The 25,161-nt window shown below is 53.8% G+C and overlaps 2 protein-coding genes across 36 annotated transcripts in view; both read right to left on the reverse strand.

The window, feature by feature from the left end:
• Positions 1 to 1,124: 1,124 nt before the first annotated feature.
• On the reverse strand, positions 1,125 to 13,681 carry LOC113989871 (ILK associated serine/threonine phosphatase). Of its 3 annotated transcripts, none has more exons than XM_027724788.2 (13): positions 13,582 to 13,681; positions 12,949 to 13,014; positions 12,462 to 12,518; positions 11,306 to 11,431; positions 10,318 to 10,444; positions 9,272 to 9,378; positions 8,696 to 8,789; positions 6,872 to 6,959; positions 5,524 to 5,645; positions 3,670 to 3,789; positions 2,265 to 2,346; positions 1,954 to 2,076; positions 1,125 to 1,889 (listed from the first exon to the last, which is right to left on the reverse strand). In XM_027724788.2, the coding sequence occupies exons 1-13, from the start codon at positions 13,622 to 13,624 to the stop codon at positions 1,872 to 1,874; spliced, it is 1,173 nt and encodes a 390-aa protein (XP_027580589.1). In that variant the 5' UTR covers positions 13,625 to 13,681; the 3' UTR covers positions 1,125 to 1,871. The 3 variants fall into 3 exon arrangements, with proteins under 3 accessions (XP_027580589.1, XP_027580588.1, XP_027580587.2); XM_027724787.2 differs by having other exon boundaries at positions 1,125 to 1,921; XM_027724786.2 differs by having other exon boundaries at positions 1,125 to 2,076.
• A 296-nt stretch (positions 13,682 to 13,977) lies between these two features.
• Positions 13,978 to 25,161, reverse strand: part of KIF1A (kinesin family member 1A) — a 40,833-nt gene continuing 29,649 nt past the window's right edge. For 9 of the 33 annotated variants that reach the window (XM_039391186.1, XM_039391193.1, XM_039391190.1 and 6 more), the window contains 13 exons: positions 23,561 to 23,587; positions 22,120 to 22,143; positions 20,594 to 20,708; positions 20,235 to 20,368; positions 20,029 to 20,090; positions 19,772 to 19,917; positions 19,292 to 19,504; positions 19,072 to 19,149; positions 18,673 to 18,797; positions 18,395 to 18,559; positions 18,086 to 18,278; positions 17,893 to 18,011; positions 13,978 to 16,797 (listed from right to left, as the gene is read on the reverse strand). In XM_039391186.1, coding sequence (XP_039247120.1) covers positions 16,755 to 16,797; positions 17,893 to 18,011; positions 18,086 to 18,278; positions 18,395 to 18,559; positions 18,673 to 18,797; positions 19,072 to 19,149; positions 19,292 to 19,504; positions 19,772 to 19,917; positions 20,029 to 20,090; positions 20,235 to 20,368; positions 20,594 to 20,708; positions 22,120 to 22,143; positions 23,561 to 23,587 — 1,444 coding nt within the window. In that variant the 3' untranslated portion in view covers positions 13,978 to 16,754. The remainder of the gene's footprint in view (positions 16,798 to 17,892; positions 18,012 to 18,085; positions 18,279 to 18,394; positions 18,560 to 18,672; positions 18,798 to 19,071; positions 19,150 to 19,291; positions 19,505 to 19,771; positions 19,918 to 20,028; positions 20,091 to 20,234; positions 20,369 to 20,593; positions 20,709 to 22,119; positions 22,144 to 23,560; positions 23,588 to 25,161) is intronic. The other 24 variants (XM_027724831.2, XM_027724839.2, XM_039391197.1 and 21 more) reach the window with 7 other exon arrangements.

Raw genomic sequence — 25,161 nt, forward strand, 5'->3', positions numbered from 1 at the left:
CACAGCACTTTCTTTTCCCCTTTGCCCTGAAAAATGGACATTTTACAGGAATTATTATTAACCATAACAACCACTGTTGTACCACAGTGCTGCATATTCTGATCCTAACTGGAGCTGTGCTTTCTGAATTCTTCCTAAAGGGAAGGAAAGAAGCATTTTGAGAGGAGGGAGTAGAAGGAAAGACAGTCAGAGAAGAACAAGCTGACATTCCTCTCACCAGCTCACACTGGAATGCAGAGGGGCCTCCTGGAGGGAGCCACAGAGCTGGGAGCATGGCTCAGCTCTCACAGCATGGCCAGAGCCCTCCCCAGTGCACGAGGTGGAAAAAGGGAGAGATGAGAAAGGAGGGCAAGTTGCTCTTCTGAGATCTGCCATCAGGGTTTCTTCTGCTACACAGTCTGAAGTAATTCTGTGTTACTCTGTCTGGGCTCTCCAAATTTGGCTTTTGTGAGCAGAAGCAGCAGAGTGTGTTGCTAACAAAGGGATCTCAGCTCATCCTGCAGTGCAACCTTATATCAAAGTACAGAGGAATGGCTGGGAGCAGAACAAGCTGGCAGAGGGCAAGCACTACCCAAAGCCTGCGCCAGACACCCAGTTCCTTCCTCAGTCCTCTGCAGGAGATGTGGAGAGTCAGTCTGAGCCAGGCTGTGTCAACCAACTAGTGCTGGAGCAGAAATCCATGAAAGATGGTCAACCCACCTGTCCAAACAACAGGACAGCTTTTGTGTGCTCCACTAAACAGATAGCCCAGGATCTGGGACCATCTCCCAAAGTTCTGGGAATACAGATAACAGAAACAAGTCTTGGAAGCCTCACAGCCCTGTCCAGGGCTATGCACAAAATGGCAAATACCACTGCATCAACCTGCCCACCTCCCTGGGACTGCAACTGCCTCCTCAGAGCAAGGAGGTTGTGCAAGTAACCCCCACGGAGACCCCTTGGGGGGGGTCTCCTCCCTCCCTGCCCCCGTTCACCCACGGCATGGGAGAGCTACATAATCAGAAATTTAAGTGCTTTGGTCCAATCTATTTAGCTTTCATTCTGTCATTTGGTCTTAAGCCAAATTTTCTCTGGAAAACAGCACACTGTCTGCAGCAACAGCTGGTAGAGGCACTGGGTCAGGATCAGATACTGGACATTTATTAGCAACAAGTACCTAAAACCTGAGATGCAGGCTCTGTGCTTGTCTGTGCTACCTGAGGAGCAGGCCTGCAGCTCAGCTGCCTGGCAGGTCTATGCTGAAAACACTTTTCCCAAAAAAATATCACAAGCAAACTCCAGCCACGTTTTCCATATCAGCATTGGGGTAAAACTCTCAAAACGTTCTGCAAGCAGAGGGCAGGTACCTTGCTGCTCTGCAAGCAGTGTTTGTGTCCCTCAGCTGCAGGCAACCTCACAGCCCAGCTTCAGAGTCAAAAGATTTCCTTCCCAGCACAAAGAGGACAGCTCACACCACAGCCCAAGCCGGTGGCTACAGTACCAACAGTCTGTACAGTACAGTCTGCCCAGGAGCTCCCCCAGAGCCCTAAGAATTCAGGACTCTCCCAGAACCTTGCTCAGGGAAATGGACAGCAGAACTGCCCCGTTTCAAACAGCTGGCAGAGCTCATGCTCCCAGATGCCTCTTGCTTACACCCCTGCCAAATGGGTTTACTGTGGTTGCCAAGACATTCACAGAGGGCTGACAGGAGCTGTCTGCATAGGCTGACCCACATTGGCAGCCACTTAGCAAACCTTGCTAGCTGAGTGAGCTAAGACTATTAGAAAAAAACCCAACTTTATTTACACTGAAGAGCAGGACCCTCCCTCCCTCGGCCACATATGCACACGGACAGACCTCTCCCTCTCCTCACGTGCGCCGCAGCTCATCCCTCAGTGCTCTATCCGGACCAGCAGCTCATCCCTCAGTGCTCTATCCGGACCAGCAGCTCATCCCTCGGTGCTCTATCCGGACCACCATGACCGTGACGTTGTCGGCCGAGCCTCGCTGCACTGCCTTGCTGGCCAGTCTGTTACACGCGGCTTCGTATCGAGCGTCTGCTTCTAGCTTCCCTTCTCTCATCTGGATGTTCTTATCCTGTTCAGACAAGGAAACATGACACTGACCGCCCCCAGCAAAGGCAGGTACAAGCAAATTGTATTTTCCAAGCTTGGGGAAGCAAAACAAACACAGGCAATGTGGGGAATAAGGGAGGATACGCTGGTAGAAGTCTGTGTGATGCCCCCGCACTGCCAAACCCAGCCCCCAGGTTGCATTCTCCTCACCTCCAGGCAGGACACAATGAAGTTCACAGCTTCTTCTGGTGTAAAGACTTTAAAGAGGCCATCACATGCTATCAGAATGAACCTGGAAATCAAGTGGAGACAGGTTCCAAGGCTGAATCTTTGGCTCCCCAGCTACAGCAAAATCCCTCCAATTTATTTTATGAACATCCACACTCCAATGCAAAGGAAAGATACCATAAAGCTTTTCTGAAAATCCTTCAGAACCTACTATTCATGGAGCTGAGGGAATTCAAAATACAGGGCAAAGAGCCAGGTAACGAATGTGTGACCTAGATCAGGACACCCTGGCAGTCCTACCAACACCAGCAGGATCACATCCAACACCCTGCTGGAAAGCTCCATTGTTTCTCTAAGAGCTGCTTCTTTCCTTTGAGTCCCTTTCATTCACATATTTTCCCTGTGAAGCCACTAATGCAAGGAAACAGAGAAACACAGCTTAATCCTTTGTGTGCATCGCTTTAAAGCCTTTGCGTTTCTACACTTCTGAGGTATGTGATAATTTAAATACATACATTCAAAAGAAAAGCAAGCAGCAGAACTGTGATGGGAAAACTGACAAAAAGTATTGCCACGGGCTGCATAAGGTTGAAGGGATACAAAGCCCAAGGCAAGGACAGCATCCTAGGAGGGATCCTAGGATGGGGGAGACAGCCCACTGTGCACTACTCCCTGCCTGCACATGGAACTGTATTAACCAGGAGCCCTAACCAGAATCACCAGACAAGGAAAACTACAACCAACCCACAGAGGTGGTCAGCCTGCACACAGCTCTGAAGACATCATTTCAGAGCCTGATACTCAGGGTATCTTTAGAAATATTTTAGTGGATCCCTTGATATGGAACTCTAATCCCAGAAAAAGCAGCAGTACTGGGTTACACTCTCACCTCTGAGAGGCTGTAGGGCCATAGTGACACGAATGCTCACTGCAATTTGTCACTGCCAATCATACTGTGGAAAAGGACCTCAAACCTTCAGATATCAGAGCTAAACGTGATGGTATTTATGGGCACTACAGCTGCTAGAAACAACTCTTGGACAGGATGGACTTCTGAGAACTCAAGCGTTAACCAACTGCTTGAACACTGCTGTGTGAACTTAGAGCACAAAGAACATCTAAGGCTCATGTATGCTAGTGACTGCTATGAGGCTGGTTCCTCCAACAGGAGCCTTCACAGTATCTTGGCAGAGCAGCAGCATTATCCCACTGTACTGATAAGGAACACGAGCAGAGAGACATCAGCAGTAAGAGCATCCTCTAATTCTGGGGATCAGTCTGAAGTGCCTTGGCCCCAACAGCAGAGCAAACAGGGTTGTGCAGCTTGTGGTACTTGTGCTGAGCAGAGCTGGGACTCAGCCAACCCCTAGTGCATGGGCAGCTTTACCTGTCGTTGTGTGTGAGTTGGCAGCGTTTGATATCTGGCACAGAGATAACACCGCAGCGTTTGTACTGGCCGTCCCCAATGGAGCGGGAAACCTCCAGCACTCCCAGGACTCTTCCGTCCCTGCACAGGGAAAGAAAACACTGAAAGCCCTCCCCACACGTGTATTTTGCTGCACTGCCTGATGGGGACGCTTCATGGTGCGTTCAGCTGCCTCATACAGATAGTGACCCACTTCCCCAGCAAGTTCAAATCTTCCCTTCAAAGTCTCCTTCCCTTTCTGCATGTTTGTGTGAAGCTCTGGGAAACGAGTGATGAGGTGGAAATGAAGTCAGGAGACTTCAAGGCTGTTTTCTGTCTCTCTGTTTTAACTCAAGTCCTGCTTAGCCTAGAAAGTAGAGTTATATGTGAGCTGAACTCCCAGAGGCATAGGTTTGAACACAGAGATTACTTTTTGGCAAGATATCTAGCGAACTGCACTTCCGTAGAAGCACAGAGTGACAGAGGCAAGAGCAGATTTGAGACAGCAGCCCCCCCTGTGCCCTGCCTATCAGGACACCAAACCCTACAGACTGGCTCGGCTGTGGGCAGTTCCCAGGAGTGAAAACCATGGCATGTTCTCCTGATCACTTGGCCTTTAGCATCAACCACTTCTGTGAAACCCAAGTTACAATCCTCCTTAGGAATCAGGCCTGGTTTGCTAAATTTTTTTAATTAACCCAAGTTGCCAATAGAAACAGCTTCCCACACTTCACCTTTCCAACAACCTAGCATCTTCTCCCCAAAAAGGCTCTTCTGTGCCCTCTGGGAATACACAAGCTCATTCATCTCATAGTCCAAGCAGCCCCGCTTGAGATAAAAGTAAGAAGCAAGGCACGTCACAGAGAAGAGATCTGATGCTCACACATTTTGTGACTTATCTCTTGGGTCCAAAATATTGAACTACAAGCAGTGGGAGAGGCTCCCAGGCAGTCAGGGACCAGTTCTGAAAAAAGCTAACAGACACTAGGCCATCTCTTTGCTGTGTGCAAAGATAGATCAGTGCTAAGCACAAGCAGCAGCGTGTGCTCTCCAGAGATAAGGGGAATAAAGTGCTCCAGACACAGCAGCATGACAGAATTGAGCCCACCCCTCCCCACCCCAGGGGGCATTCTGCCTCCACAGGCAGGACAATACTTCACCTGCACTGAATCCTCTCTTTGTAAGGATGCCATTAAATCAAGAAACAGCCTTCAAAGAAGGGAGAGAACCCAGCCAGGGAAATCAGACATGGCTGCTGTGTTTGGCAACAGCTCCCCAAAGAGCCCAAACTCCTATTTGCACAGGAACATTAGGGTTCTCACTCCAGAAACCTCCTTCCTACTGTAAGACAGCCTCAGGGCATCAGCTAACCTCAGGGGAGCAACACCAACTGACATCGAGGGCTTCTCATGCCCTCCATCCCCCTCTCACAGGACAAGCTGAGAGCAGTCATGCTGCAGGCAAGGCAATGACTTCTGTTCAGCATCACAGTGTGCAGAAAGCACTAACTTCTTCAGCAATACAGTCCAGGTCTGTAGGTCCAAGTCTGTAGGTGAAGCTTAAGCATGTCCATGCTGGTATCCCACTGCCAGGCTTTCACAGGGGTCTTGCCTTGGCCATCATAAGCCTCTGGAAAACCAGCCCCCATCAACCAACTCCAACCACCAAGTCCTTACACACCTCAGGCACCACTGTGCCTCCCACAGGCAGCAACAAATTCTCTCCAGGGTCTCACTAGCATGCATACTGGGCTCAGGAAACTGCCACAACCCAGTGCTCAGGCCTAGTATTAGGCCAGGGTTTAGTTTTGCTCACTTACACCCTTCAGGCACTTACCTGACATTGCCCCCAGCTTTCTGTATCCGCATACGTTCCTCATATTGGGTGGGATTGTGCTCTTTACTGAGGCTTAAGGCTGTGTGTTTCTGACTCTCTTCATTGTAACGACATAGAATCGCCTGTGCTGACAAAAGACCATCCTAAGTAAACAACAATACAACAGCAGCAACAACAACTGGAGAGAGAGCCCCAAGTTGCAGTGAATGGGGCTACATTGGGTTAGTGGTGTTCCTCAGGGTTCAGTCCACCATGGGAGGTGCTGTTCAGTACTTCCATCAGTGATCTCGATGCAAGAGTTGATCGTACCACTAGCAAGTTTGCTGATGACAAACTGGGAGTGCTGTTGACTCTGGAGAGACAACAGGCCTTGCAGAGGGATCTGGATAGATCCAGACCAGGTAGCTGTCAGTGGCATGAAATTTAACAAGTCCAAGTGCCAGATTTTGTGCCCAAGACCAAGTGACGCTCAGCACAGGTATAAACTGGGAAAGGAACAGCTGGGAAGCAGCCCTGCAGAAAGGATCTGGGGATCCTGGTTGGCAGCAGCTCAGTAGGAACCAGTGGTAGCCAGGAGGGCAAAAGGCATCCTGGGGGCATCTCACATGGCACAGCCAGCAGGGCAGGAGAAGGGATGGTCCCACTGTGCTCAGCACTAGTGTGGCCTCACCTGGAGCCCTGTGTGCCAGGGTGGGCCCCATCATCAAAGATGATGTGAAGGTACTTGAATGTGTCCAGAGAAGGACAACCATGCTGGTGCCAGGGCTGGAAGACGTGTCCTGGGAGGAGGCTGAGGGCTCTGGGTTTGTCTGGTTTGGAGAGAAGGAGGCTGAGGGGTGACCTCATCACTCTCTGCGGCCTCCTGAGGAGGGGACGTGGAGAGGGAGGTGCTGATCTGATGGGAACGGCTCAAAGCTGTGCCAGGGGAGGTTCAGACTGGACATTACAGAGCAAATAATCAAATACTGCAACAAGATTCCTGGAGAGGTGGTTGATGCCCCCAGACTGTCAGTGTTCCAGAGGCATCTGGACAATGCTGTAACTTTAGGATAGCCCTGAACAGGTCAGGCAGTGGATCAGATGATTGTCCACTTCCAACTGAAATATGCTATTCTAGATACTGTGAGATATTTAGCACCACCAAGAGAGAGCTTCTACACACAGTTATTTTACACTATGGGAGACAACACAGAAGTACCCTGTACCCACTCAAAACAAGATGCTTTGTAGGAACAGCTGGGGAGCTCATGGCAACTGGGACATCCCACACAAATACCTCGTCCTTAAGGGCAAATAAAGCTCTGTATGGAACAAAGCTGCCAGCAGTGGGCTTCTCCATTCTGCTTACCCGGCTGTCCCCGAGGTTGGCTATGTAGAGAACATTGTCGACAGCTAAGACACAAGTAGCTGTGGAGCCATCCTTCCAAGCTGGCTTCCTGAAGGGAACAAAAATAAGATAACTAAGGGGGAATAAAGCTTCTTGAAGAAGTTAGTCACAGAGTGCTCCTGGGGACTCAAGGAAGAGTGCCAACACGCAGCAGTCAGGCAGCACAAGCCCCCAGCAGCTGCCTGCAAGCAGGGTGGTAAACAGCAAACTGGACAAGGACAGCAGAACTGCACAGAGCACTGACTTCTGAGTGCACAGCCAATGCCCAGGTGCTGTAAATACTGCCAGACACAGCACCCACCCCAACCCTTCCTCACACTCAGCTCCCAGGAAACCTCATCTGTGAGCAGAGCAGGCTCAGCTCTGATGACTGCCCAGGACCTATAGCATCACAAGCAAACAAGCACCCCATGCTCCTCCTTGGGAGGCTCCTTCTTTGCAGCAAAAGGAAGGCACAGTCAGCCCTGCAGCAGAGCTGCCTTCTTTTTTGCTTACATTTGCCTTCCTTTTTTAACAGTACCTCTGCCCCCCCACCTCACCTCAACAGCAACACCACTCACTCAGTTGCTCTCCTGGTATTTCACTTGCTGTAGTTAAGCTTTTATCTCTAGAGCTCTAGGTAAAATGAGAAGCATTTCTTAGATTACAGCTGCCAGACTAGTCTTCCCCACAAAGAAGCCCAGCCATGATGCCACTCTTCACTGAAATCAGCTTTGGGAGACTGATTTCCAGATATATTTTATCCAGTTTCTCCTAATTTGAAGGTGTGAATGAAGAATGAGGATGATTCATTTAATCGTCAATACAACTATCACTAGTGATCCTCTGTAGTGCCTTTGCCACAAGTCACGTTTCTGACCAGAGGCTGGTTTGGGAATGATGCTATTGTAACAGACTCAAGGAAGCTTCCTTTTGCCTGGTCAAACTTGCTGTTCTGATTAGGCTTGAGACCGAGCCAGTCTGCGATTTACTTTAAACTGAAAGTTTTCATGGAATCTCGGAATCAAATGCATCAACAGTCTCTCCCTCAGTGATAGAGGTATCACTATGAAATAACAGTAGTAAAAAAGCCCAAACAAACAAAAAACCTGCAAATGTGGATAGGATTGGTAACAAAGTGACTATTTTAAATACAATCTACATCTTCCCTAGTCCACACAATTGGTGTGTCAGTTCAGGGCAGACTGAGAGGTCAGGGTGCCTGGCACTGCACACCCAGCAGTGAGGCAGGCTGGCATTTACCCCACAGAGGGACATTCTCCATCAACATCCCTGTTTTCAAAAGAGTTCAAGAAAGCAAGACAAACTTACATTGGGAGAGTTAGGTCTTTCAATACAGTGCATTAAAAGCCACCTCAGAGATGTGCTCCAGCCTGGCAAACAAAGCTCTAAAGAAAGCTGCGCTCAGTGGCCTCTAAGATCCCATCTTAGGCAAGTCAACCGGGACAAGTCAATTTAGCAACATGGCAAGTCTTTAAAAAGAAGGCAAACAAGATGCCCTGGTAAGGACAGAGGTGGACATGTTTTGCTTCCTTCCTTCACCATGAATGTGTATTTTAGTCTAAGGGGTCCTACAGACCACTTACCACAGAGTAAGACCAGAACATGCCGTGATCTAATTCTAGCAAGCACTCAGCTGGCAGAGTCACAGCCTGACACAATGGAGCTGTGTGGAGTTTTGCCAAAGCACAGACACGACTCAAGGTTTCCTCTGCCCTGCTCATAACTCAGACCTTGGAGATGCACGCTAAGAAATACAAACGCACAGAAAGCATTTGCACTTACTGGCTGGATGCCTGTTTTAGAAACTCTTCATCTGTGTGTTTGAAGGCGTCCAAAAGGCATCTCTTCACAGTTTTCTCCACGCTGACCACCTCACCTGCCAGACAGAGAAAACGGCAACTAAGCTCCAACCAAAACATATCTGACCTATCCCAGTCCATCCCTTTGCTCATCCAACACTCAGTGGACCTCAGTGCATCTCTCAGACCCTGTGCAGAGCAGCTGGGGCACATCCTGGGCTCACCCTACCAGAAATCTGTGCAGTAGCGTGTACGGAGAGTTTACGACATGAACCTCTCCACCAGAGGAGTATTTTCACACATGAAGTGGCACTGCTAAAACTGGCAACAGCACATCTCACACTCACTTAGCAGTTCACAATGGGTTACTTGCACCCTTGTGCCAAAAAGGCTTCTAGCCCTCTTCCCTGAGAGGCAGTGCAGTGTTGCAAGCCCACTGGGAACGAGGGATGGGAAATATAGAACTACACCCAAACACATCAGTTTCCCTTCCCACTGCCACAATGTGGCACCTCAAAAAGGGATGGTTGTCCTACAGCCCTTATTCCATTCCTCTCACCTTTAGGAAATTTCTTAATCAGGTTTTGGTGCAGATTCTGTGCTGCAAATTTTGAGGCTCGGACTCCCCCATGGCCATCAAAAACGGCGAAATATGAGACACGGGTGCTGTGAGGAAACAAAAAGTAGCAGAAAGAGGCTAAGAAAGGCCATTAGCCAGAGGGTGGGATTGAGTACATTCCTCTCCATAACATTCCTCTGTGTCAGCCAGATCAAATAAAGCCTGCTCTCCAAGGCACAAATGTAGCAGGTCTGAGTTCACATTTACATGGTTTACATGTTCTAGCACCGAGCTGAGAACTTGCTTGTAATTTTCCACTCCGCAAAAAAATGAAGGGCAGAAGAGCATATAGATCACAACTTGGCATAAAAGCAGAGAAACATTTCACCTCAAGGACACTGCAACTCCCCAGCACTACAGACATCTACAATCCTACAGTACCTGCCTAAACTTGTTCCACCTACGCTACAGACAAGAAACTCGGAACCCTCAGCACACAGAGCTCTTGAGACAGTATTTGTTCAGAAGCTAAGTCCAATATCAGGGTGATGTTTGAGAACATTCCTTCAAATACACACACTCCCATTTAAACACACTTAGATGAGTTACTTTGCTTGGAGGTTTAAACTTTTCAAATGAGAGACTTCTGACATCCACCTTCTCTTCTTCCAGCATTCTCCATTGCCACAGTTTGAGCTTTACACATTTATAAGCCCCCAGGCAAGGCCTGATTACTTATAATGTATTTGTTATAATACATTATACTTACAATATATATATTTCTTATGTATATATAATATATATAATATATATACTTACAATATGTACATTACTATAATGTATTTGTTTACACTAGCCCTGTGGATTGCCTGGCAGCACAGCCAGCGATGATTCATCGCAGGTCTCCCAGTAACAAACCACACAGCACAACACAGGCAGGGCGAGTGCCTGCTCAAAGCAAAAAGGATCATCTCATGGGCTTAGCTGAAGCAAGCTGGAGCACCCTCATCCCCATGAAGCTGTTCTAGCAGTTGGGGCCCACTTACATTTGGGAGGGCAGAGGCCGGCATTCCTCGGTGATATCGTTTAAGATGACATGTGCATCCTGCATGTCTTCTCTCTCACCTTTTCTCTCTGCCACGTAACCCTTCAGTCCAAGAACATCCACTGATCCTAAAGGGGGACAAAGCAGACACGTGCACGCAAATCAAACTCCTTCGTCTCCTCAGCTAAGGCTAAAAAATCAGGACATTCTCAGCTTTCAGAACCCTGTCCTGGCACCGCGGTCCTCTTAGTGCAAAAACATATCTGGCATTTTATTTTGTAACATGGGTTTTTACATGCCCCCAAGGTCAGCAGCTCTAAAAGCAGCTAATTTTGGCAGGCAGCTGCAGCCAAGCAGGACTGCTGGGCATCAGACAGAGCTCTTACCAAATAGGGGTGGGGGACAGGGTGGGCAGGAGAAGCATGTGGCACTGAACCTGCAGATTAAGTAGAACACCCTCTTTAAAGAGGGTGCTAAGGACAGGAAATCCAGGTCTGCTGTTCCTAGAACATGTCCTTTCCTTTGTGTGCTGGAACACATCTTACTCCCAAAGCCACAACACAGCACACAGGCACTTAAATCAAAGGCCCTGTATGAATCAAGCCTCTCTCTCTCTCCCTCTCTGGCTTCCTTAGCAGTCAGTAGGGAGATTTGCGGATGTGGCAAAAGAAACTGGTGTGGCTCTAGCCTTCGAGGTTCCACACCTAATCTCCCTCTTGGCAGCACAGGCACTTATCCTGCCAGTGCTGAGGTGCCTGCTGCTCAGCTCCTCCTACTTCAGCAGGGATGGTAGGGAGGCCCAGGCGAAGAAGGCAGAGAGTGCCAGGAAGCTTGAGCAGCTTCCACAGAGCCCTGCAGCAGTTTGTTCCCCACAAGAGAGTGAAAGGGCAAGCGGACTGAAGAACCAAAGCTTAGCTTTGTTCTGGACTTACTCAGCCCAATGCTAAAAGTACAAATTGAGTACATTCGTTTTCAAATTGTCTGAAAACCTTTACAAACTTTCTTTTCCACAAGTTCTTCCCTGCCATTCTTCTCTTCATCCTCCTCCAAGGACTTTCTCTTCTGCCCTTTCTCTTGGCTCCCTGCTGATGAGACTTGCTCAGTAGCACTGGAGGCTGAAAGAAAGCAAAAATGCAGGTGGCTGAAACGTTCCAGCTCTGTTTTACTTGCATAAATTCAGCAGCAAGTCCTTTTATACCAAAGCACACTCAGCCCACACACACAGCATTAAGTGCCCAGAACAAGAACCCTAACCAACCACAAATGCACACACAGAGCTTCCCTCTGTGTGTACAACCCATGGCACACATTGCTGCCCAACCCAGGGAGTGCTGATTTTACCACTTCACGCTGTGTGACTCCACCTCAGACACAGGACAGCTGTGTTTGTCTGGCAGACTCTTTGATTCTCCCCAACAACTCATAGGTTGGTTTTTTTCTTAGCTACCAGCCTTTTTTGGGGGTTAATTGCTCAGGAAGTTAACAATACAGGTTGGAATACTTCTAATTTATTTATTATTGTTATTATTTTTCGCTATAAACTCTGCCCACAACAATGCAAAGAAACATTTTATTACTCTGAATGTGCATATTTGTTAGGTGGTTCAAAAGGCAGGTTACAAATTAAAGCTAGCAAGCGAAACCTGATTCCCATGATGTCAGAACTCTGGCCTTTTCTTTCTGAAGATTTAGTCTCACACAGTATAGTGAATTAGCTTGCCTCCTCCCAGATGAAAGCAAACACATGGCTGCATGCAGAAAGCCTTGACAGAGCAGGAGTCTGGGTTTGAAGCCATTTTCAGCAAGGAACAAGGAGGCAGCCTGTGCCCACAGTAGAAATGTAGCCAGGGCAATGGCAGCACCAGGGCACACACATACCTTCCCTCCCAAAACAGGGAGCTTTCAGACAGACAATGGGGGGGTCCCCAAAGGACAGGGATGTACTTCTGGAAACAGGCCTAACTTTACTTTTTCAGAGCCAGAATTCTGATTTAAACAACTGGGGCACAAACAGATTGCCACGACCAGTGTCAGCTGACCCGGACACCAGGTTAACTTGCTGTGTGTCCAACACAACAGGCTGCATCGTGGGCTTTCCTGAGAAGGGTGGCTCAGCAGAGGCTGGTGAGTGACACAGCTCCTTACCTGGGTCACCACTGCTGGCTGGTGGGAGATCATCAAAGAGCAAAGAGCCTCCTTTTCCTGGAGCACAAGAAAAAGGCAGAAAGAACTAAATACCTTTGTCTCTTCGAGGGAACAATGCTCCATATCTGTCCCTCCTGAGGTACACAAATTATGTCAGTTTACCAAAGCGAGCCAAACTTCTACTTGTCTCACTGGATGGTCAGGCAAACCTAGGCCTGATATTTAACAACAGTGATATTTAACAAATGTAAGCATTTGTTTCAGGGAACATTTCTATGAAACGTTTTACAGAATACAAGTGGAACATCTATAACACCCCGGTTTTAAAACCATACAGGATGCAGCTGGTCTGCACACCAGTACTGATAACCCCACTATCTTAAGCCTGTTTGACAAACAACAGGGTTTACACAGGTTTCATCTCAAAGAGATGCTGGTGCAGAAAACATGGAAAGCCAAAGTAATGGCAGGAACAGAGCACCCATACCTGAGTCGGCACTGCTGGATGGCGGGAGATCCTCAAAGAGCAGAGGCCCTTTCTGGACATCTTTCCCTGCGAGGCACCGGGGCAGAGTCAGGACCCATTGCAGGCACTTTGGGGGTGGTTTTTGGAAGGACTGCCCCCCCCCCCCAGCGAGCACAGGTGGGGTAAACCAGGAGAGCCTGGGCTACCTTTTTCCCCATCTCAAACTTTGACAGCTGCTACACAAGGAAAACAACCTTAGCCTGGGGCTAAGATGAACTTTTGTCTAGAAAACAGCCTTTTTTTTTTTTTTTTTTTTTTTTTTGCTAGCAATCCACTGAGCTCATCTTAACGCTCGTCAGCAGTACGGGGAAGGAAAAGGCTCCAACACGGTCTAAACCGCAGGGGACCGAGTTCCAAGTGAAAAGAAAACCACCAAAAAACCTCAAACCCTGCAATTTCTCTAGTGATATTTAACCCACCCCCTCACCCTCCCCTTCGCCCCTCAGGCTCCCTGCAGGAGTCCCGTTACCCAGGGCCGAGCTGCAGCAGGCCCGGCGGGGCCCGCGGCCTGTCAGGCCGGGCCCAGGCGCGGCCACGGGCCGGGCCCGGGCAGGGCCGGAGGGCGGCGCGGCCCCGCGCGGGTCGCGGCCTCACCCGCGGCGCCGCCGGGCTCGGGCAGGTCCCCGAACAAATCCATCGCCGCCGCTCCCGCCGCCGCCAAAGCCCCGCGGCGCCGATCGGCGCCCGCTCCGGCGCCGGAAGTGGGCGCGCGGCGCGGCGGGGCGGCAGCGGAAGGGACGTCACGGGCCCCGCCCACGGGGCGCGCGCGCGCCAGAGGCCACCGCGGGGCCGCAGAGTGGGGGCCGCCTCGGCCGGTCGCGAGCGGGGCCGAGCCGCCGGTCAGAGCTGCCGTGCCGCCGGTCGGTGCCGCCGGTCAGAGCTGCCGTGCTGCCGGTCGGTGCTCCGGCTCTCCCTCCGGCCCGCCGCGGCCCCGCCCCATCTCCCTCCCCTCCCCCGCCGGCCGCAGTGAGGAGCCTCAGCCGCACGGGATTTGCGTTAAATGCCACATTTATTTCAGAACCGAACAAGCCTCACGTGCGCACGGACGGCCGGGACCCGCGGTACCGCCACCCCCACCGCCCACCCCGGCGGGAACCGCAGGGCGGGCAGTGCGGCCTCCCTCCCTCCCTCCTACTCCTCAGGCCCGGCCTGCCCGCCGGTGCCCGCCTTCCGTGCCACCGCTGCCCTGTGGAGTTTCCTTTCCGGTGGGGCTCCCCGTCGTGCCTAAACCTCCGTTTTGTGTTCCTTGTCCCGGGGCGGTGGTGGTGGAGGGGATGGGTGCCAGGGTCCTGACCAGGAGCGCGGTGCTGGCCAGAGTGCGGCTGGTTAGACGGCAGGGGTGGCCCTTGTGCCGGGGACAGGCGCGGCAGCATCTGGCGGGCAGCCCTTTCTCCTTTGGCCCCGACCCCCAGCCGAGCCGTCTGCTCTGCAGGTTTGCTGGCCTCAGGCACGGTTCGGCTCTGGCTAGAGGAAGCCCTTCCCCTGGCTGCATCTTGCCTGTGGCACAGGCAGCACGGCCTGGCCCTGACCAGTGAACCTGTGTCTGGTCCCTGACAGACACAGGTCCTGTCTCTGCCAGAAGCTGCCTCCACGCTGGAAGAGCCTCCCCTTGCCCCTCAGGCACCCACTGTTGCCATCCTTAGCCCCTTACATTGAAATTTAGGATGGTACCAACTAGTCCTTGTCCAGGGCATGGGAGCCAGGATGTCACAGCCTGGAGCCCTGCATTGCCCCAGCCCAGCCTCTCTGTGCCTCTGGGCTGGCACCTCTTCCTCCATAAAGGGCATGAGTTGGGCTCCAGGTCTCTAAAATGGATCACAGGGAGGAAAATAGCCCAGTTTGATGGGGAGCGTGTCCTGGGTGGGAGAGCAGGGCTGAGAGGAGCAGCCCCACTGCAGCTTTGGGCTGTAGCAATGGGGTGAGATGCCCAAGGAGCTGTGGTGAGGCCAGGCAGAACTAGCATGTGCTCAAGAAGAATCCCCAAGCCCTTTCTGCGATGTGAAACCCAGGCTAAAGGGCGCCTGACATGCAGTGAGGGGGCCCGTGCAAGCCTCAGCCCACCTGCGACGTCCCTACCTGTCCGTGCCCCCCACAACACAAGTGTAACGAGAAGACAGCAGCACGTCCAACACACGCACACACACACACACACACACACACCCCACAGACAGCGCAGGGAGTGCGGCAGAGCCAGGGCACAGCCGTGCTGGACGAGGGACAGCAAAGCCGGAGGGGTGCCTGGGAGATGCTCTCCTTCCTGCCTGGAGCTGTGCTGGACCACTGGCCACTCGGGAAGCCCTGAATGAAAACATCTACCCATGGGTGAGAGGCAGGAGAAGGAGGAGAGGGAGAGCTGCTGCTGGAGGAGGTGGGAAGCAGTGATGGCTGGAGAAGGTCTTTTCAGCAAAGACACCTCTGACACGGGAAGCCCCCCGATTAACGTGCTGATGGAGGCAGGGGGAGGGGAGGTGGGTGTTCACTTCTGCAGCAGAGGAAGAGGAGTGAGAAAACACCAGATACAACAGAAAAAAGAAGCCCCACCCCGACACACCCAGGCCAGCCTCTCCCCTGCCCCTCTGGCCTGCTTTGAGCCTGTCGTCCTGTTGGGAGGAGAAGGGGTGTGCAAGCCCTTTTGGGGAAGGGCAACGAGGATCCTGTTCGTTGGGATGGTCATTCCTAGCCCCAGCTCCTGGAGAATTTTCCCATTCCACCTGAACCTCCACGCTCCCTGCAGGGATGGGACCCTTGGCATCCTGCCCTAAGAGTGGGAAATCCCTTTGGACAAGACACCTGGGCTGGGATAGTGGAGGTGGCCCGTGTTCTTTTGGTTGGAAAGGGTAGCCCAGCACAGGGTGGCAGGCAGAGCCATTCCCAGAGCTCTCCTTTTCCCTCTGGTAGGACCAAGCTTGAAAGTGCGGTGACCCATCTGCATGGATGTGGGTGCCTTGGCCAGCTGAGACAGCAGGCTCCTCCCTTCCAGAGGTAGATGGGCGGGTAGGAATTGCCTTCTTTAGGTGGGCTGTCCGGCCACCGCTCGGAGGAGAAGTTGTTTAAGCTGCAGGGGAGGGCAAAGCAGATGGTTGGGGAAGGGCAGGGAGCAAGGGCAAGAGCTCCGCTGCCACTGGGCACAAGCCAGGGATGTACTGGGGAAGGCATCTCCCCGGCCCACCACCAAGGCTCTCCCTTGTCTGGGGGAGGCATTGGCCAGGGACCAGGACTCAATTTATGGGATTTTTGTGATGTAAATAGAAATAAATACTTTATAAATATAATCTTAGAGTACTGACACCTGATCTTAGTCTGCTGTCTCTTGCAGAAATATCAGTTAATTAGGAAGTCCTAAACTACCACTTTCCCTTTGCCTGGGGGCAATTCCTCCTGCTCTCCCACCTCTGAGCTTTACTGAATTCCCACCTCTGTAGATCAAAGACCAGCTTTTAGCCAAAACTACCCTCCTCACTCCCTCCCCTCTGATAGGGACCTTTTTGGAGTGTTAGATGGTGTGATATGAAGGTCACCCATGGGAGGACAGGCAGAAGATGGCACGAGCACAAGGAATCCTGCCCAGGCAGGTCCAGGCTTTTGCAGCTACAAACGGAAGTGAGTTTCTCCTGTGAAGGTGTGAGTCGAGACAGATCCTTCCATGGAGCAGAGAGCTGGGGCAGCAGATGGTGTGAGAGATCAGACATTAACATGGGGAGTCTTCAGACAGAATCAGCTATCTTGATCCTGTTGGCAGACGGATGAGGTGGAAGGTGTTTTTCAGGTTAGATTCTCATCTGGGCTGTTCTCCTTCTGGACAGCTTGGATCTGATTTGGAAAACAAGGGACAAAAGGTGTTGGAGATGTGGACAAGGAGAGGTGTGGACTCCCAGGTTTAGTGTCCTGCCTCCAGGCTGATGCTTGAATCCAGACAGAACTGGAGGGACGCAGAGTTAATGTCTTTAGCCAGAGCTTGCACATTTCTGCGCATTTACTCCTACTCCCCTAGACCTGCCACTTAAGACGCTCTCAAGAACTCCATGAGATGGTCTTGTTGAGGAATGAATACATTTAGTGCAGGTAGCTCTGTGTGCAGCTGCAGTTCAAGCTGCAGGTTGAGCTCTGGGGTGAGAGGCTGTGAACTGCTGACCCTTTGCATAACAAAGGACACAGGGACCTGTGGCCAAGGTGAGTGAGGGACACTGACACACACAGGAGGAGCTGAGGAACCCAGACTTTCATGCCGTTAGACTGAAGGGGTATAAAAGCCCAGGGTTTCCTTTGTTCGGGGTCCCTCCTTGGAGGCACCCAGCTCCAGCTGCTGTTTTGTTATTGCATCATGATTAAATTATTTTAAGGATCGAGATGTCTGAGATTCTGCTATGAGAAACCGGTGACCGAGCCTGTGAGGAAAGCTTGTCTGACTGTGAGTGCGGTGAGTGAGAGTGAAGCAAGGCCACTTTCAGCTCACTGGGACCTCCCACTGCAAAGGGGTCTCAGTCCCAGCTCAGGTGGTGCAGGTGTGACTTCCAGAGTGGCTCCTGGATGGTTAGATAGGAAGGTTTCCTTAACAGTCTCAAAAACTCTGTGAGACAGTCTCAACAACAGCGACAGGCCAGTATCCCTACCACCAGGCATGGATGTTGCTTTGAGCTCAGCATAACAGTGCTTCTGTACCAGCTGAGATCTGGCCCTAGACTGAAGCATTTAAAAGTGGAGGAGCTGAAAGCAAAATCAATATGTTCCAAGTTTTGCCACCTGACAGCCTGTCTGGGCACAGGTCTGTAAAGGAGATGCTCCCCACACCCGTCTGGGGGCTGCATCAGGGAGAGCACTGGGAGCAGGGTAGGGAGCATGCTTGGCTACCTGCAGACCCCCACCAATGGCTTCTCTGCACCCTCCTTCCCCCCCTGTGCCCGGTACCTTATGGATCCAGCCAGGAGAGGGTTGAAGGCGTAGAGCCAGTCGTGCATGTCTTTGTCACTGCTCGCCTGCAGCAGGATGCCCCTGTGCTCCGTGCACACCGCAAACGTGTTCGGGGTCTGCCGAGGGAGAGCCGGGGCTGAGTCTCTTGCTCAAGGGGGTGCATGGAGCGGGGCTGGCTCCCGGTGCCTACCTTGAGCATGGCCTGCTGGTCCTCACTGTACTCCACCTGGGCCTTGGAGAGGTTGAGGATGGCCCTCTCAACTGCATCCTTGTCTGAGTTGTAGATGTAGACGTACGGGCGCCGAACCACCACGAAGCGCTTCACCCACCCATTGGTGTGGGGCTCCAGGAAGTGCAGGTAGCCCTTTTTGGAGACGATGGGGCTGCAGAAGGGACCAGGGTCAGAGTGGGATACAGACCACGAGGAGGTGGCAATGGTAGGGCATGGTACCACCTGCCCATAGGCACTCCCCTCGTTGGCTGCCCCAGTCACTCCTACCTGACTCGGATCTCCTGGATGTCAGGCACCAGCAAACGCTGGGGTTCCTTCTCCTCCTCAGGTCGGCGGGCTGGGGACTTCTTCTGCTCTCCTTCTACCACAGGCTCCAGGTCAGGGCTGTCTGCCCTGGAGGAAACCTGCTGGGGTCTGGGGAAGGAGAAGAGGCTGGAATGTAGGAAGAGTATGGCTGGGAAACATCCATAGGCCAGGACTGTGTCCCAGTGATACAGCTGCCCTGCTTGGGGAATGCCACCAGCACCTCCCCACCAGCTTCTTACCTAACCTCCGTGGCATTGTAACGTCCTTCCACCAGTGATGGGCAGGTCGAGGAGGGGGTGAGAGTGGTGACCCCAAGAGCTGACATGGAGGGGTCTCTCATCAAGGTTACGGACATTTCAGACAGCTGTGGAGGAATGGAGATGTGGACTAGAGTTTCTGCACAAAGCCAGGCACAGGCTCCTGCTCATATGTGGAGAAGCAAGACCCCTGGCTGGCAAGGTACTCTCCTGGCATAGTCCTTAGAGCCACCAGCTCTGGGAACACCAGGGCAGGCAGAGGGAGCAGAGACCCTGGAACAGGGATGACTTGTGCCATAGTGCCCATCTAGCCCCTGCCCAGCCATTCCCCCAGGCACACACCCTTCCTGGCCCCCACAGAGCCCGTGGCAGCAGTATTACCTTGCTCTCACTGGCGCTAATGCAGACATGGCTGTGGCTGTACTCCCTGTTGAAGGTGTGCGTGAGCAGGCGCAAGCACTGCAGAGAGAGGAGAAGGACAGTGGGGCACGAGGCACCTTCCTCCTCCCACTCCTCTTGCTACTGCCACAATCCCCAGCCACCCAGTGGAAGCCACTTCCTGGCTTCATCCCCGCAAGCTGGGGATGCTGCAGGATGGTACCTTCACAGCCAGCTCCTTCTGCCTCTCGCTGGGGGTTTCAGGGGGTGAGGTGCGGCCCTCAGGGGCCCCGTCGGCAGAGAGTGGGGAGGAGACGCAGGAGGTGCTTCGGGACTCAGAGTCCTCACCGGAGCAGGGGGACAGGGTCTCCAGACCCAGGCGCTGGGTCGTCTCCAGCTTCTCACGCAGTAGCAGGTAGTGCCTTGTCTTCTCCACCTAGGCACAGGCACTCAGGCTCAGGAGTGTGGCCCCCTTCCCCCTCCCCAGGCCCCCTTAACCCCATCTGCTCGTTAGCTTTGGGTCTGCTGGGATCTGGCTGATGGCAATGCACAGGAGCTAGGGCCACAGCCCTGCTCCTGCCTCCTCCTTCAACCAGGAGGGCTGTGACATGCAAGGTGGGGAATCTCCCCAGCACCAGTAGGGTGAGTGGCTGCTGAGCTGCCAATTGCACCATTTCAGCCCATTTCTAGCTCAGGCTCTTACTTCTTGCAGGAGGCTGAGTTTCTCCAGCTCCCACTGATGGTCAAGGATGAGGCTGTCACTGCGGGGCCGCCAGCCAGCCAGGTTCTCCTCTCCCCGCACATAGGCAACGGAGGTGTCCAGAACGCGCCGGCGCCGTCTCTGCATCCCTGCGGGCACAGACGCACAGCTGGGGGGGACAGACGCACAGCCTCCAAGCCAAATGCCTGGCTGTGCCTCCCAGACCGGGGTGAACACCTGGGCAGAGGCGTGGCACCCACCTGGGCTGCCGGCATCGGCCACACGGCAGAGGCTGAGCTCATAGACTCCGGTCACACGATTGCTGTGAGCAAAGAGAGATGAAGCGTTACTGGCTCTGCCACATCTCCACATCCCAGTTATTTCACCCAGGCTGCTGGGTGAAAGGAGAGCTCCAGTCCTTGGGTGAGGGTTCTCCCGTCCCCAAAAGGCAGGAGCGTCCTGGTACCTCTCAGAAGCCCGCAGGCTGCCGCTGCCAAAAAGATTGCGGATGGAGCGGGAGGCAGGAAGTTTGGCGTCCCGGGAGTAGAAAACCATACAGAAGTCTTTGGTGATGACGGCGGGCTGAGTACAGTTCTCCATCTGCAGCAAGGTAGGGGGGAGGCATCAGGGGGCTGCCCAGCAAGTCTCTCCCGCCCCTGTGCCCAGCAGTTTCCACTCCCAGGGTCCCACAGGGCCCCCGAGGTACAAGTTGAACCCTGCACTCCATAAGCACTGGCTTAAGAGGAGCTCACGCTGGCTGCACCCCAATGGCAGGGGAAATACCAGACTTTGTTGGTGTATTATGACCCCAGCCAAGGTCCTTGCCTCGATGTAGGCTGACAGGGTGATATAGATCTTCTCCCGGTATGGGGTGACACGGTTGAGCAGCAGCGAGTTGTGCATGGAGCTGTCCCACGCCGCCTCAAACTGGTAGAAAGTCCTGCCAAAAAAACACAGCAGGGCAGGTAAAACAACCCCCCCTGGAACCTCTGGCGAGCGAGCAAGCAAGGAGATGCCATCGTCCCCCCCACAGCGCTGCAGCAGGCCTGCAAGGACACACAGACATGCATGTGCAGTGGGGACAGGTGGGGACAGCCACTCCAGAGGACACAGGCTCAAAGCAAAAGGGCATAAGGTGTGGTGGGAGGAGGACATGGCACCCTCGAAATGGCCAATGGGGTTTTGGGGAGCAGGGACCGTGGGAGGAGGGGGGGCTCAACTGGGGTGCAGGCAAGGCAGAGCAGGCTGGGAAGGCAAAGGAGGGCAAAGGAGGGTTCATGCCCCATCCCCGTGCTCAGAGCAGGGGGCTGCCATCCCCAGTGCACCCAGGCCAGTCCCCACCCTCCAGCCTGGGGCACATAGCACCCCTCAGCCCCTGCCAGGAGCGGCTGCTGCCATTCGGGTGACAATGGCCAGAAGGGAAAGGAGGGAGGATGCTCGGCACTGAGAGGCTGCTGCCAGCCCACCTCTGGGCATGCAGCCCTCCCACCAGCCAGGTCCCTTTCCCCAGGGCTGCCCCTGTCTGCCAGCCCTGGGCCCCAGCAAGAAGCTGAGGACCATGATTCGGTGGCTGGCCCTTGTCAGGCTGTCTCCCCTGGCTCTTGGTCTGCCCTCATCGCCAGCCCCATTCTCACCCTGCTGCCTCAGGCCCCTTGCTGTGTCTTCCATGGCTTCCAGGCTGAAAGAAGGAGCAGGGGACACTTGGTCCCACTCATCTATGCCTACAGGGTCCTGGAGAGGACAGCACAGCCACTCAGAGCCAGAGTGGCAGCTGCCCTCCTTGGGTGGGCAATCGAGGGTGGGGGAAGCAGGAGGTGGCTCCAGTAAGAGAGCATGGGGGATCCCTGTTTCACCCCATACTGCACTCCAGGGCTCCCTCCCAGGCCAACCTTGGCTTTACAGTACACCCACTCCCCAAAGCCATCCAGAGCTGCCGCAGCCCTGGCTCTTGCCCGAGCGTCCTCAGGAAGCCATGGCTCAGCCGTGTCTCACTTCAGCATGTCCCCAAAGCAGCATCCAGGTGGCTGAGGAGCAATTTTAACAAGAGCCGGGGGCAGCCAGCAGGAGCAGGGAGAGGCTCTGAACTGTAATTTCCCTCGCATTAGAAGAAGAGGGAGAGTGACGCTTTCAGAAGGTGTGTAAAACACATAAAATCCCCTGGCGTGAGACAGAGCCAAGGCAAAGGATTGCTTTGCAGACACAGGTTGCTTGAGAAGAGAGCACTCCCCAAGGAGGAGGAGGAAAAGAGGAGCCTCAGGGGAGGGGAAAAAGAGCAAAAAGCAAAGGGAAGAGGCAAAGGGGAAAGAGAGAAAAGCAGGAGGGACCAGACCGAGCAGGTGCGCGTGAAATACCTAGTGTCATTTCCCAGCGAAATGCTATAAGTGGAAGGCGACCCAAGGACAAACACACACACATACACACACAGAGAAACGACAGGTCAGAGGAGCCCCTTTTGAAGGGACTCAACCCGTATTAGCACTGCTGGCCAAGGGAGCTCCTGCCTAGCTGGACCCCAAGTGGGAACCCAAAAGGAGCTCGGTGAAGGCAGACAGAGGCTTACCTGCCTGGGTGGAGACCCTCAGCCTCCCACTTTCCTCACAGTCCAGCAGCTCGGAAGCAAGCACGTATGCTCCCTATCCCCTTAACCACCCTCATACCATGGCAGGGCAAAGAGGTCCCACCCAGCACAATCCCCTGGGACGGTGCCAGTTGGGGGGGAACAGCCATCCTACCACCACCCACACAGCAGATGATTTCTTGGCCCATCCCTTGGTCCACAGGTCTCTCATCACTGTGCTGAGAGACCATGGGCAACCTCTCCTGCAGTGGGGGGCCTGGATCCATGCTGTATTCAGCTGGGAGGGACAGCTGGAGGGACAGCTCTGCCCTTCAACACCTCTGAGCAGGACCAGCTTTGAGTTGCTGTAAAGAGGACAACCTCCCAGGCACAAAGTTATGGAGCCCACCAGAACTCAGGGCATCCCATCCCTTGTCTCCCAGGCACATCCCCCTCTTCTTCCGCCGTGAGCACAGCGGTGAGACGCCCCCTCCTCCGGGCCCTCGGCGATGCTCCCATCCAGAAGCTGCTGGCACATCCCCAGCTCTGGTGCCTCTCACCCACACGCCACTCACCAGGCTCACCCAGCAGTCCCAGCTAAAGCCTGCAGTTCTGGAACAGCTGCTGCCCCTTTACACAGGGGTACAACAGTCTGTGCCGTGGTACGGGTGTGTGCCCCCACTGCCGTGCCTGTGTACAGACACACACTGCCCGTGTGCCACACCTACACCCACAGGACAACCGTGCCCGGGGTGGCCAGCTGCTGCCACACCAACTGCCATTGTCACTGAGTGCCTGGGAGAGGACGGGACATGCTCCAAAACTCCCATTGTCCACACCAGCCCTGCAGCTACTCCAAGTGGCATCAGGGGCTGAGCTGGGGCTGGGGAAGGAGACAACGAGGGTCTGGCACACTCGGTGCCATACGCCAGAGAGATGGGAGAGTAGCGAAGTCGAAAAGCAAGAATAAAACCAAAATCAGGCAATGGGGATGCAGGCGTGCGAGGGGGAGCGGCAGCCAGCCAGAGCGTGGCCCAAACAAACAGCAAAAGGGGCCAAGTGAGCGAGAGGTGCCAGGGCAGGAGGGAGGAGGGATGGGGCATGTGGAGGGATGAGGGGCTGGATGTCCAAATGCTGCCTCCGGCGGGAGTGAGCGTGCCGAGGCAAGGGGGTAGAAAGAAAGAAAGGAGAGAAGAAGGGGGAGTGGAAAAAACCCCAATGGAAACAAATAATACCTAGGCATATCCGAATCAAGAAACTGCCTGCAAAAACACAAAACAATCACATGGTTAGTGTGGGCTCGGATGGGCAGCAGCAGCTGGGGGAAGCGAGGGGGGACACCAGGCACTGCCCCCCATGCCTCCTCTCTGGGGCCTCCTCTCTGGGCACTGGATGCAGGAATGGATGGGTTCTGGGGAGAGAGCTGGACTACTCCCCCAGCCTCCTTCTGAGTGGCTCCGGGGGGCTGGGAAGGCTGCAGAGGGGGAGCTAGAGCTGCTCCAGGCAATGGAGGCTGCATGGCACAAGGCAGCAAAGCGGGGAACGCAAGCGGCTGGGAGGAGGATGAAGTGGGCACTACCCCTGCTTGCTGCCTTCCTTCTGCCTGGCCTCACAGCTGCAGGGCAAAGCATGTGTGTCTGCATGCAGGGTGGAAGCAGGGGGCACTGCAGCTAGTGCCCTGCGGGCAGCTGGCCGTGCCCTCCTCCCTGCCCAACAATGGGCATGGGCTCCATGGGATGGATATGGGATGGATATGGCATGCACGCCAGCCTGTGCCCCCAAATTGGGGCTGACCCTGAGGCACAGACTCTCTGAGCGTGCAGATGCAAAATCCAAGCCCCCTGTCTCCATGCTCCTCTCCACACCCCAAGCATCCCCTCAGCCCAAGCTGTGTCTCCTTGTCCTGCAGGACCTGTGGGGTGGAAGGCAGAGCAGGAGGCATGTCACTCCTGCCAGGCTACCCTAGACATGCTGAAGATCTCATTTGGCTGCACCTGGGACAAAGTGGCCAGATCAGGAGCTGACAAAACGCAGTGCAGCCCCAAGAGCCCGTGGGTGCCACAGCCACCCAGCTCCCAGCGAAAAAGCCACCATTGCTCCACTGGGCCAGGCCTTCCTCTCCTGACCATCCCTATGTGGCCTCCTTCTGTATCCCCAAGGCTGTGACAAAGTCTCCTGCTCCGACACTTGCACACACACTGACCCCATGACTCGGCTTTGCTGCCCAGGTACTCCGTGCGGGTCACTCTGCCATGTCCAGGAACTGCCTGAGCGTGCTCAGGGTAGCACCTCCCATCCAGAGCCTCATCATTCCCCTTCAAAACACCCTGCCTTGGGACAGGCCTCCTCGGGGCAGTGGTAACCCAAAAAAGAAAAGGGAAAAAGCGGTCCCCATTCCTCAGCAGGATGATCCTGCACCAGCAACCACAATGCACACAGCCAAGGACCAGTCCTGCTGCTCCTGGTGCTGGCAGTGACCATCCCCATTTTGTCACGGCTGCCGCACCCACACATTCTGGCCAGAGACCCCCACCAGTCCCCTGAGGTTCACCAGTAGCCCTGGTGCAGAGGAGAGCTGTGCCCTCTGCACCCACTACTCCCCCTGCCGCCGAAGGACCCAGCCAGGGAGATCTTAAGACATAAAGATCTTCCAGTCCTGCTGCTTTCACACTCTGTCAAACGTACAGCGGGGAAACCTCTAAGCAACATGGTCTAGTGGAAGGTGTCCCTGCTCATAGCGGGGTTTGGAATGAGATGATCTTTAAGGTCCCTTTCAACCCCAACCACTCTGTGGTTCTATGATTCTGTGACACAGCCCCCTGGGACAGGCAGGAAG

This window comes from Pipra filicauda, unplaced genomic scaffold (genome assembly GCF_003945595.2).
Source record: "Pipra filicauda isolate LSUMZ 115617 unplaced genomic scaffold, ASM394559v2 scaffold90_size2875636_pilon, whole genome shotgun sequence".
Lineage (NCBI taxonomy): Eukaryota > Metazoa > Chordata > Aves > Passeriformes > Pipridae > Pipra > Pipra filicauda.